Source organism: Poeciliopsis prolifica, unplaced genomic scaffold, assembly GCF_027474105.1.
Source record: "Poeciliopsis prolifica strain line A6 unplaced genomic scaffold, Auburn_PproV2 SCAFFOLD044, whole genome shotgun sequence".
NCBI lineage: Eukaryota > Metazoa > Chordata > Actinopteri > Cyprinodontiformes > Poeciliidae > Poeciliopsis > Poeciliopsis prolifica.
In genome coordinates, this window is record NW_026562419.1 from 3,210,930 (window position 1) to 3,223,167 (window position 12,238).

The 12,238-nt window shown below is 44.2% G+C and overlaps 1 protein-coding gene across 3 annotated transcripts; it reads right to left on the reverse strand.

The window, feature by feature from the left end:
* Positions 1-425: 425 nt before the first annotated feature.
* On the reverse strand, positions 426-12,100 carry LOC129376683 (mucin-2-like). 3 transcript variants are annotated; one of them, XM_055056266.1, is made up of 6 exons: positions 11,952-12,100; positions 9,613-9,700; positions 9,205-9,536; positions 8,133-8,294; positions 5,978-6,182; positions 426-5,297 (listed from the first exon to the last, which is right to left on the reverse strand). In XM_055056266.1, the coding sequence occupies exons 3-6, from the start codon at positions 9,347-9,349 to the stop codon at positions 3,626-3,628; spliced, it is 2,184 nt and encodes a 727-aa protein (XP_054912241.1). In that variant the 5' UTR covers positions 9,350-9,536; positions 9,613-9,700; positions 11,952-12,100; the 3' UTR covers positions 426-3,625. The 3 variants fall into 3 exon arrangements, with proteins under 3 accessions (XP_054912241.1, XP_054912242.1, XP_054912240.1); XM_055056267.1 differs by having other exon boundaries at positions 9,205-9,356; positions 9,420-9,700; XM_055056265.1 differs by lacking the exon at positions 11,952-12,100 and adding an exon at positions 11,526-11,918 and having other exon boundaries at positions 9,205-9,700.
* Between the last annotated feature and the right edge of the window lie 138 nt (positions 12,101-12,238).

A 12,238-nucleotide genomic window follows, 5' to 3' on the forward strand; every position in this document is an offset into this window, starting at 1 on the left:
ATGTTTCAGCATTAAACTTACAGACAGAAAAGTTTTAGATTCAACAGTTTTATTATATTTCCACACGTTTAGAACAGGCTGGTTTAGTTATGTCACACACACATACAAACATCCACACACACACACACCAACTATTACTGCTAATAATACTAGTTAGTGCTCTTGTCATTTGAATATTACAGGATTAATCTTTTTAAATCTTCTCCCACCGACTCAGCTGACAGAAACGCCAGTGAGGAAATGAAGGTGGAAAAAGACAAATTAGTTAAAATCCTGTAAAGAGGGAAGAAACTGGCCAGTTATAATCCTGGTCAACTAAAAGATCCAAAAAAGTTTGTCTGGTTCTGGATTTTAAGGTCAAGAAACTGGTCTAGTCAAATCAAACCAGTCTCTAAACTGACCAAAATTAATATTTAATCCAAAACTGTATTATAAGTGTTTATTTCTTCAGTTTCTCATCCAGTTTGGGGGCTGATGTTTTCCATTTACGGAACAAAAATTAGATTTCTGCTGTGGCAGAATAACAGGAAACAGGCATTGCACAGCACCAGTCAGGTGTTACTATATTTAGCCTTGAATTCAAGAAAAAAAATATCTACATTTTCAGTGAAAATCCAGTCAACGTGGAAATAGTAACATATTTCAGTGACATAATTCAGTAGAAATAAGTAATTTAGACTAACAGACATAAAGACAAGGTTTCCAAAGCAGGAAGTCCTGGAATCAGCTTCAATCAGTCACTTTCCCCTAAAAACGCTCAAAACCAAGACAGAAAAGACAAAGACTGACTTTCTCCAATTACGAGTCGTAACTGATGCCAATGGTTCTGGTTGTTTCCATCCGTTTCTGTTAAAGATCGACGCTCTGAAGCGTTTCTAATCCAACCCCAATCAGCTGATCTCAGGTCTGCTCAGCCTTTGAGAACCTAAATTACAGACAAAGTTCAAACGAGTCCCAAGTCACTCAGCTATAAAGCCCACAGTCACACAGAGCAAGAACAGCTCGAAATAAATAAGTAGTAGTAACAGTAGTCAAGTATAAATGGCACTCGGAAACCAATGAAATATATAACATTAGAAGTTCAGGTAAACAAAAAACACCGTCAACCACAACATCAACTACAACATCAACAGCTGGGCGTCGCTCTAGAAGCCTCGAAGAACTTGCCGCTCTCACGCCGCCGCGCCGACTTTCAACCAGAAGCGTCTTCCTCCAGGACCAGATATCTGGATCTGTGGGATCGCGAACCGTTTCTGTGGCAGGACTTTGTGCCTTTAATGGAGTCCCACTAGCTTATCGCTCATCATGTATCGGTGGCTCTGTTGAGTTATCCATGGATCAATGCAGCATGACACAGGGTCTAAAGGTCAATCAACCGGACTGAGTCTCTCCGTTCACTACAGTTGGGTGGATGAATCCATGAGGTGATGAGAACCTTCACTTTCCCTCAAACACAGGACCTTTTAGCTTTACTGCTGGAGGAAACGTCTAATGTTTCATCAAACTGCTGACATCACTGATCTTTCTCTCACAACTAAAGACTTTAAATTTGCTCCTACATCGATGGACATTTCAGAAACAGGAATGAACTTACAGGCTGGTGAATGGCAACAACCATGATGATGGACGCAGAACCAGTGAAGTCAGGGTAGTTGTGGGCCCTGTGGCACATTGAGGTGTTCCCACTGGGCCCTCTGTGGCCGGTCGAGACGGACACCAGTCCCTCATGACCTTGTAAAGATGGGTGGATGCGTCGCTTGCTAACAGACTGGATTATATCAACACAAGTCTTGACCAGGTGTTGGACTGGGAACCTGCTTCAAGTGTCTCTTGTCTGTTAACCTCAAGAGACGGATACCAACGCCCCACAGTAGGATGGAGCATTTTTCCTTTCCTCAGTTGAACAAAAACGCATCTAAAAACTTTTTATCAGCCTCATTTGTAAACTTTTTTGCACCAAGATAAGAAGTGCCAACTTTGCTGAAAAACGTTGGGAGTTACCAGTAAAGTCAGGGGATCTGTTGACCCTGTGGCGGACTGGAGAAGCCCTGACCCCCACACTGACCGGTAGAGACAGACACTCGGCTCTCATGCCCTTTACGGATGATAAATGGATGCATCACTTCCTAATAGATTGGATTGTATCAACATTTCTTAACACTGTGTTGGGGACTGGGAACCTGCTTCAGATGCGTCTCATCGTCTGACTGTAGGAGACGGAGACCAACCGCCTTCAACTCGATGAAACGTCCCTTTCGTCAGTGGTCAAAAATGTTTCATCAGCTAAACATCAGTCTGAGGCTCAACAGCAAACTTTTCCATCCCAACGTTTCTGATGCTGGTTTTTCACTTTTCTCTGGGTTTATTTACTCTTACAGAATAAAAATATTGCTCTTCATCTCTCTTCCTACGGTGAGCTGAAACACTGCAGCATGTACAAAACAACTACTAACTGCTTCATTGATAAAATATACTCCGTCTCTATGTGTCACAAAATATGTACACTGGCTTGTCTATCAAGTTCACAATGTACGAAACACCAACCTAAAGTAAACCAAACGCTTTAAACACGTTTGCCGTGACTGATTCTTTTAGAAGGCCTTGAAATATCCACTTGCTCTGCAATTTGTTTTGTTATTGTTCAAATCTGCTAAATTTAAGGATGTAGGAGGGGCGATTCTGAATGAAGAGATCCAGAAAGTGACAGAGATCGAGGCGACTACGGCGCATTGTTTGATCTGACCTCACACTCCGAGAAAGAGACAAAGACGGGACGATGACACGATCCGCCTCTGCTCTCTTTGGGGCTTTGTTTCGCTCTAAAAGCAGCCATTGTTTGTTTACATTCATGTAGGAGCTTTTCTCTGCTGAGATGTCGACGCAACACAAGCCGAGCCGTCCACCTTCAAGTTTTCCACTCGCAAACTGCAAACCTGACTGCTCTGCTGACAGACCCGCCATCAAACCCAATGAATCAGGCTCCCCTCCGTCAATCAGGCGCTGTGAATCATCCACCTACACCGGTCCCTTTTTCAGAGCAAGCCAACTTGTTCCCAGCACATTTCCAAACCTCCGTCATCATCCAAGACGGCGGCGATGGAAGGTATCGCCGCCTTCTGAACGCTCGACTGTTGAAAGATGCTCATTTATGGGCAAAAGACAGAAAGCGTCATTGCCTGGAAGGCCACGATTTCAGCCTGACACGTGTGCAGCTTTTATGCCGTATTTGCGTCACATTATTTCCTCCCTTGTGTGCAAATTTGTGTAGTTTGGATCGATGCTAACCATTTTTGACTGTTAAGAGGATTTATTAAAATTTGTTGATGCGAGTCAACAAAGACTGGGTTACAGTGTGATTTAATACGTGTTAAAGAGTGTGCAGGGCATGGAGATCTCTTAGGAAGGACGATGAAGTTTCAGCTTCATCATCCTGAAATGAAACAGACGCCTCTAAATCTGGTGAACGTGGCACCAAAGCCCATAAAATGACTTCCAAACCAAATCTTTCTCGTAACACCGGTGCCTTCATCGTCAACCACAACGCTCCAGAAGCATCTTCTCAGTTTGATGGCTGCCTGGCGTACTCCAGGTCAGAGGGAGGAACCGAACCATCGACTTTCATCGGTTACACTTTCTCCATGACGATAATGACTTTCTCTTCAGGGGTCGACGTGGTGACGGAGGTGGAGGGGTTGCACAGCGTAAGTTCGTCCCCTGTGCTCAACCGACTTCTTGCAGGACAATCCACGCTGTCGTGCATGTCCGTGTCTCCGTCTTTCTCCTCTTCCTCTTCTGCATCCTCGTCCTCCTCCTCGACTCGACATCTGCACACCTCAATGCCGGAGTCACCGGTGAGACGGCGGTGCCGGTACTGGCTCTCGTCCGCTCCCATGTCGTCGTCTTCGTCCTCCTCTCTGTCCCCAGCGGCCTGCTCCTCGTCTCCGTCCTCCCAGCACGCCGGTCCGGGTTCGAAGACGTCTACGCACGGCGAGAAGACGGTCTGTTTCGGTGGAGACTGAGTAGCGCGGGGTGACGGGGAGAGGGAGGACGCATGGCCGGAGGAGGAACCGGCTCTGTCGGACGGGTGGAGAGCGGTGAGGGGGTCCAAGAGTAATGCTGGTGCCACAAGAGGAGATCGGGGTGAGGATGGAGAAAGAACCGCAAGGGGCGACGGAGAGGACATGAAACAAGTTTCAGACTCAATCGTGATTGCTGGACAAGAAGAGCTGTCTGCAGGAACCGGAACCAGGGTTGGTGATCCTGACCCAGAGCTAAGACTTGCCTGAACATCTGAAGGCAATGGTGCGAGAAGGTTTGACTCACATGAACCACGCAGTTCTGGACTCAGTCCAGAACCGTTCACAGTCAAAACTAGATTAGAGTGTTGGGAAGGCCCTGACCCAGGACTCGAGGGAATCTGAGCCAAACCCGACCCGGGAGATGGTTCTAACTTCTGAGTCGATGGAGAGGAAACGGTTTGCGCAATCGAACCGGGGCTGAGATTCAAATGTGTTGGTTTTGGAGTCAGAGGGGCGGCAATAATGGCTGAAGTACAATCAGACAGCAGTGGTTCTTGGTCCCTGGTCGGGTTTGGAGACGCTATAGTTTGGGTCGGGGTTTCAGGTGCATCGGCTGGCACAACGCTAACATCCTGATCAGGAGTCAGGAGGCTGGCAGAGTCCGTTTTCAAGGCCATAGTTCTGTGAACGTCTGGAGCTGATGGGGTCGAAGCGGCACCGGGCGGATCAAAAGTTGTCGTCTGAGAATCCAGAGTCTCCAGAGCTTCGACCGGCCCGCAGCAGTCAGACGGGTCAGCTGTTGGCGTGGGAGGCCCTGACAGACTTCCTGTTCTCGTGACCTCAGTGGAGGGCAGCTGGACGGCATCGAGCCTCGGACTGGGGAGAGGACTGGAGCTGCTGAACACCGGAGAACACGGAGGAGGCGTGCCGAGCTTTCCAGGAGACAAAGCTGCAGCGGTGAGGACGACCTCCGAGCCAGGTGAGGGCTGAGACGGCGGCGCCACGCTAACAGTCTGGCGAGGGAGGGAGGAGTCTGTGGCGTCTTCGCCGCCCTCGATGTCGACGGCCACCGCTGGCCTCTCAGAGGCGAAGCGGCCCTCGCTGGCCGCCAGGCAGCTGGCTGCAGCCGCTATGGTCTCCATGGTGACATCAAGGGTGAGGGGCGTGGCCTCGCTTGGCGTGGAGGCGTGGCTTGTGTCGGTCTCGTAGGTGATGGGCGCTGAGAGCGAAGAGCTACATGGAGAAGAGGGGCAGCAGGAGTCGCAGGAACAGCTGGAGCTGCAGAAAGGTCAAAGGTCAAACATCTGACAATCAGCTCAGCAGTTTTTTTAAAATATTTTTTTACACGTTAAAAATGTCTCTATGTTTCTACCATGTAGGAGATTCTGCTCCCAGTCCTCCCAGTCCTCACCACAACAATGCAACACTTAGTCAGAAACAACCAATCAGAGCCAGGGGGAGGGGCTTAGACTGTCTGTCATGATGACTTTTTTTCTGGATGATAAATTGTCCCAGAAATTATTGCTGTAAGCAATAATATGGTTTTCAGCCCATTTTTAAGTGATATAAAACAAGATCACTTTCTAAAAATCAGTTAACTTTAGACTCTAATGAACGTTTAAAACATTGAAATATCCAAAATAAACAAACAAAACAACATATGATGAATTATGACATTTATTTCTAATCTATTATGTGATTAATTAATTTATTGCTTATTGTGACTGGTATCAAAAATTACAAAAATTAAATTACACCACGTTCACATTTAGCAGAACGTACACGAGGCAGATTGACAGCGCTAAGCTTCTCCTCCCTATTGGTTGTTTTAGGGTTAGGGTTAGTGCGTTTTTTCAGACGCAAATAGCAGCTCAGGAAGGAGGAACCCTGACGTGGCGACAGTTTTATGTAAAATCGTTGTTTTGTAAAGTTTCATGCTGCAGCTTTGAGGCGTCTACCTGTTGTCGGAGCTGAAGGAGGACGGGCCGTCGCTCAGCGGCCGGTGCAGCAGCGGGCCGTGCTGCGTGAGCAGGTGCGGGTCGGCGGCGCGCGGCGGCTGCGGGTATCGAGGAGTCGTAAAAACAGAGCTGTACGGCGGAGGAGGAGTGGAGGGCTGGGCTGCAACCTCCTCATAGGACGGGAGCTTCAGCGACGCCAGGAAACCTGCAGAGAAACCGGATCAGAACCACCGATAAGGAAGCTGGTAGTTTGGTTGTCATCAGTTAAACACTCAGGGAAAAGAAACTTAAATATCAGCAGTAAAGAGCAACGTTCAGTCCAGAAGCTAACAGTCCTGGAGCTTTACAGATTATTTCACATATAGGAAATAAATGTTTTTAGTGAAATAAACGGCCAATGGAACCAGAACTTTTCCATCAATATTAAGAAATTATTTACTAAAAACAAACTCCTGTAGCTTGTAGAAAAGTTACTTGTAAGTTAATTTGTTTTTCCTTTAGATATTTGCAGTAGAAACATAAATATGTGGAAAGATTGTGTGTTTTTGCAGCGTGTGACCAGAGCAGATTATTTTCAGGTTGTGAGGAAAATATTCGCTCTGGTTTTGTGAAACTGAAAGGATTTTTACTCACTTCTGGACATTCTTCATATAAAGGCTTTCATTTTGGGCCATAGTTTTGTAATTTATTATGTTAAAGTGTAGCTTATTCTTGGTCTTCTGCTGTTTTATTACTCTGCTACACCAACTAGTGAATTATTTAAAATGTAGAAACAGAGTTCGAACTGGCTGGTGATCTAAGCTGTAATTGAACAAATCCAGTGTTTTGTTTTAATCTAACATCAGTGCAGTTTTTAGCAGTCGGTGATGCGTTCCCGTACAGGAACGGCTTTATGAACAGTTTGGCTGATTGATCGATGAAGCTGCGGCAGGAAGAGTTTCATTTCTGAAAAATCAAAACCTCTGAGCTGGAAATTTCCAGCGATTCGTCACTGAAGCAGATTAGAGAAGCATCATCTGAGCGTCAGCAGCAAACAAAAGGACAAAACAAGAGCCGGCTTCTTTGTGTCGACGGATGAAAAAGCCTCACATCTTTTCTACGCTGGGAATCCTGCAAACTATTCCCAGTAAAACGGATCATTTCTGCTGAATTCAGTTAGTTAGTGCAGCGTGAATCAGGTCTGCCAGCCGAGAAGAAAACAATCAAACTCATGATATAAATATTAGCACAGCCTTTACAAAAGCATTCTCTCATTTTCTCCCATTGTTATGCGTTTTATTGGAGTTTTAGGAGTAAAACCAACACAAACTGGGAAGCAGAAGATGAATGCCTTCTGAGTTTTAATATTTATCACAAGTGAAACTTGATGTATTTGAATTAGGCTCCTTTTAATCCCCCAAATAAAATCCAAAGTACCACCAGCTAACTAGCAAACTGTACCAAGACTAGAATGGCCTAGTCAAAGTTCTGGCTTCACTTAAATTGAGAATCTGTGGTAAAACACAGTTTGAGTCTCTATTCAAGCGATTAATTTAATAATCTATAATTTTGACGATTAATTGATTAATCAGATAGAAAATTGTCCATTCTGCAGATTTTTCATCCACCTGCAGAAAACTGTTTTATGAAAAAAAACATTTCATTTCCTAAAATGCAATAGTGACGTTCCTTCAGTGCAAAAGATGCATCTGCAGCTAAAATATGAAACATGTGAAAAGCATCAATACAGCATAGGGCTGACCTGCTGACTAATTAATGATTAACTGATTAACAACTGAGTGCAAAAGAAGCTAAAATGATTTTATTTAACAGAATTTGAACCAGGTGAAGCTAAACCTAAATATAGAGAAGTTCTGGGTAAAACTTTATTATATTAAAGACAAAATGTTTTTATTTTTGTACAGTTTTGCTTTAATTATTGCTCTGATGGTTGTTGTTCTAGGCCTTTTTAATACTCTCTATACTCCAGTTAATGATTAATCAATTTCAGACTATATTTATCCATTAATCAGATTAATCATTTAAACTTTATTAAACTTTGTTGTTTTGATGTGATACTTTTGCGCCATGTTGTAAAGTTTAGTAAGGGTTCTTTTGGAGTCCAGAGCAGAGCAGTTGTGTGTATTAGTGGGTCAGAACCAGCAGCTGGACTCACTGAGGTCCAGCATGGAGGAGGGGAAGGAGTTGGCTCCATGGTAGGCCAGCAGGCTGATCTCTCTCTGCCTCTGCTGCTGCTGGACCCGCAGCTTGGCCCGCCGGTGCCGGTACGCGCAGCAGCAGCTGAACAGGATGAGGACGGTCCAAAGCAGCCAGAACCCTGAGGACGGTCAGAACAGAACCACAGCTCAGAGTTCTGGTTCCAGCTCACCAAAGCTCAATAAACTTAGGTTCATAAACGAGGATCCAGAAGAACAAAGTGATTCATTTTGGTTGTGAAATAAAGTTAATGTTTATATTTTTATTGAGTTGGTTTGAAGAAAAATCCCAAAACACTGTAAATATTTAGATGTTATTAAATACAATATTAATGAAATAACAGAAAAGCAGATACACGAAAAAACAAATCTTGACACAATAAAACTAACAAACTGCTCTAACTGTGTTGTTCTTTCATCAAATGATCTTTATTACAGTCTATCTGCTCCAGTTAACGATTACTAATCAATTGAATAACTGATTAATCACCCTCAATCAGCCCTATTCATGTGTTTACCTCCTATCAGACTGATTTGAAGTCGTTTCTTTTCCTGAAGTTAAATATGTAATTACACTTTTAACAGGTAAAATCCTGTCTTTGAATATGGCCTGGTTGGTTTGACTGGAAGTTTTATTCCCTAATAAATTAAGTCATATATTTTTATTTACTCAGACTATCTTGATTTAATAATAGCAGTGACAAAACTAGCAGAAATCTGTAAGAGGTAAACAAAGCACTGTAACATAAGGTATGTCAATAAAGAGTTAATGTTTATGTCAAAGGTTTGCTGCCTTGTTGAAGAATAAGTCGTCCAGCATTTCTTTAATTAAAAACAAAACTTTAAGCAATTACATACCGGCTAATATTAGCATTTTAACTTTTACTAGCTTATATACTGCTTTTGTATGCTAACCTGAGTACATTGTATGCTACTCATACCTCCCATAACAATGTTAGCATTTTAGCTCATTTTGACAAAAAAAACAAGCTTTCACATCAAAAGTGTAGCTCTGATGTCAGAAAAACTTACACCAGAGCTCGTAGTAGTAGGTGCAGCAGCCGGTCTCTCCGCAGCAGTGTCCCGTCTCACACAGATATCCTCCATTAGCGTTGGCTCCGGGGCAGTACCGCGGTCTCCCCAGCAGGGGCAGGCTGCCACCGGAGTGGTACTCCATCGCACCCCTGCTGATCACCTTCTGTTACGCCAGAGCCACGCTACTAGTCTACCTCAAGTTGCTAACTCACCGTTAGCTACCTGGTGCTGGTTGCAGCCCACCTACATGATCGAAGCGGTTTGGTTTCTGACCGAATCTCAGTCTGTTTTTATTCTCTGGCTGTTTCTAAACAGTTGGCAGGTTGGAGCTGCAGGACAGAGGAGATCACAGTGAAGCTGCAGCTAGCCTGGCAGTTTGGGGGTCATTTTTCAGACGAACCCCACCAAGATGGTTCTGCCGCAGCAGCAGCAGCAGGAGGAGAGGAATGGCTGGTGGGGCGAGACTAGACGACTACCAATAGGACGTCCCGGACTGCGGAGAGAGAGGGAAAACAACGGTTTATTGATAAACAACAACAGAGCGTGACACACAGCCACTACTACAGCCTGTTTGATATTCATCTCTGCACCGACTTAACCTCGAGAGACACAATGAAGCCACTTTGTCCACCACACACACACACACACACACACACACCCACACACACACACACACACACACACACACACACACACACACACACACACACACACACACACACACACACATACGTGTTTAGCTATACTTCTGGAGACCAGGTTGGAAATCATGTTTATAGGTACATCAGTAAACTCTCTGCCCCCGTCCTGGAAAAGCTGCAGAAATAAATCTGAATGCTTCCATTTATTCTCTACATTTTCTGAAAAGTTAAAATTTATTATTTTTAAAAGTTTATCAGCGCATAAAGTACCAAACAAAAGAACTTGTTCAGTTTTCTTCAAACACTCAGAATTTTAATACATTTTTTGAGGCAAAACAAATCAGATTTTTTCTCAGCAGTCTGATCTTTTCACATCTCAAAAAAGTACATTTTTCCACTTCCTGTCTTTGAAACTAAATGGGAAACGCATCTGATGGTTCTCAAAGCGTCTGCAGCCAGAACGGTCTCGCTGCATTTTATCCAACTTTTCCACATAATTGACGTCAGACATGCAGCACGATTCAGCGCCTGGAGAAGCCAGACGCCACAATATGGACGTAAACAATATGGACATATATTGTGATAATATTGTCAGCTCCTGTTTATCAGGTTATATTTCATAATAACCTGTTTGTTGAGGTTACATAAAATTGTCAGTTTTACTTTCAAAACACACAACCAGCAAAGTTCTGATACAAACTGAAATGATTTAAAGGGAAAAAAGGCTGGAAAAAGGGGAAAATATAATAAATATTATTAGATAAAATAAATACACAAATTATTACAATGCATTGTTCCCAGTTGAGTGTAAGTTCTTGTTTAAGGAGGTCAGAGCGTAAATCACGGGGCAGGTTGTCCATTAGGGAGGGTCAATGCTCAGTTGTACCACTTAATTTCTGTCTTCAATTTTTTTTTTTTTGCTCTCCATTGGATTAATTCCTAATAATCATAAATCCAGTTTTACAAATACATTTCTGACTTAAAAATATCTGTTTATTAGTTATCTGAAGTTTTTGTTAGCTTTTCTTTTCTTTTTTAATCTGGGGGAGGCAGCCCTGATAGACACTGACCTTTATGGACTCTCGTCTTTTCAATTTTCAATTTTCAAAAGTTTTTTTTAAAATTATTATTATTATTAAAAGACTGATTTGGAAAAAAAATATTTTGCTTGATTTTGTTAGTTTTTGTTATTTATATAAAATTTTTTCATTTTGACATTAGCTGATGCTATAGAGCTAAAACAGTTTCCACTGTGCGTTTTGATGCATATTTACAGCATATTCAGCATTTAAACTGTGACAATAAACATTTATACACGTTTTTAGGGAAACTTTAGCTGGTTGTCGTTCCGAATCCTTGTGAAAACAGGACGTCTACTGTAATTCATTTCACATTTTAGTAAATGTTTAGAGATTAAATGTTCCATTTAGAAACTAAAACCAGGAGTTTACCCTGGGAAACAACTAAAACAAAATCCTGGGAGGGAACATTCACTCAGAAAAACAGCCCTGCTTCCTGCAGTTTGTGTTTCACAGGATCAATAATATCATGAAGCGTTGATAACATTAATGCAGGAGGAAATCTCAGTGATATTTGAACAACACAGGGTAAGTAAATATTCACCACTCTGTAATCTTAGACACAAAATGTTCCAGGTTTTCCTCCTAAACGCCTCACAAGCTGAGGAATGTCTGGCTCCCAGAAGAGCAGCTGTAGAGTCTCGGTCCTCATCGGGACGTTTCCTCCGATTTTTAGCCGCCGCCCGGACCAAGATGTCCCCCAGCCGCCGGTGGTCCCCGCACTGACGGGGCCGCGGCGGCCCTCACCGGGCCAACTTCTGTCTGCATGCTGCAGTGCCGCACACACAGGCGCGCACACGCACGCACCCCCTTTGCAGCCCGGTAAACATGACGACCCACGGTCAGTGAACGCAACACACGCACGTAGGCCACATAAAGGCCACATAACCGGGCTTTGGTTTCACGCAGACGCAGCGTTTTAAAAATAACGGCGCTGGTGTCCAGGGTTACCCAGCCACGGACGGCCCCTCCAGCGGCCGCCAGCCACCACCCCTCCGGGATATTCACACAAAAACAGCCGTACCCCTCCATCCAGTCAGCGGCCTCCCAGCAGCGCGGCTCGGTGTGTTCACGGCTCGCTTGGCGGAGCGTCGGCGCTCGGTTCCGCCGTCTGTCCCCTCTCGCTTCAGTGAAACCCTCCGCGAGCCCCGCCGCCATCAGCGCCAGCGCCACGTGAAGCCCACGCAGCTCTTTGCGAGCACTTCCGCTCCTGGCCTGGGAGCCCTTCAAAGTAAAAGCACCGAACTTTTCACACGCTGCTCTGGAAACAGTTTCAATCACAACTTAACCAAATAAAAACTAAACCTAACA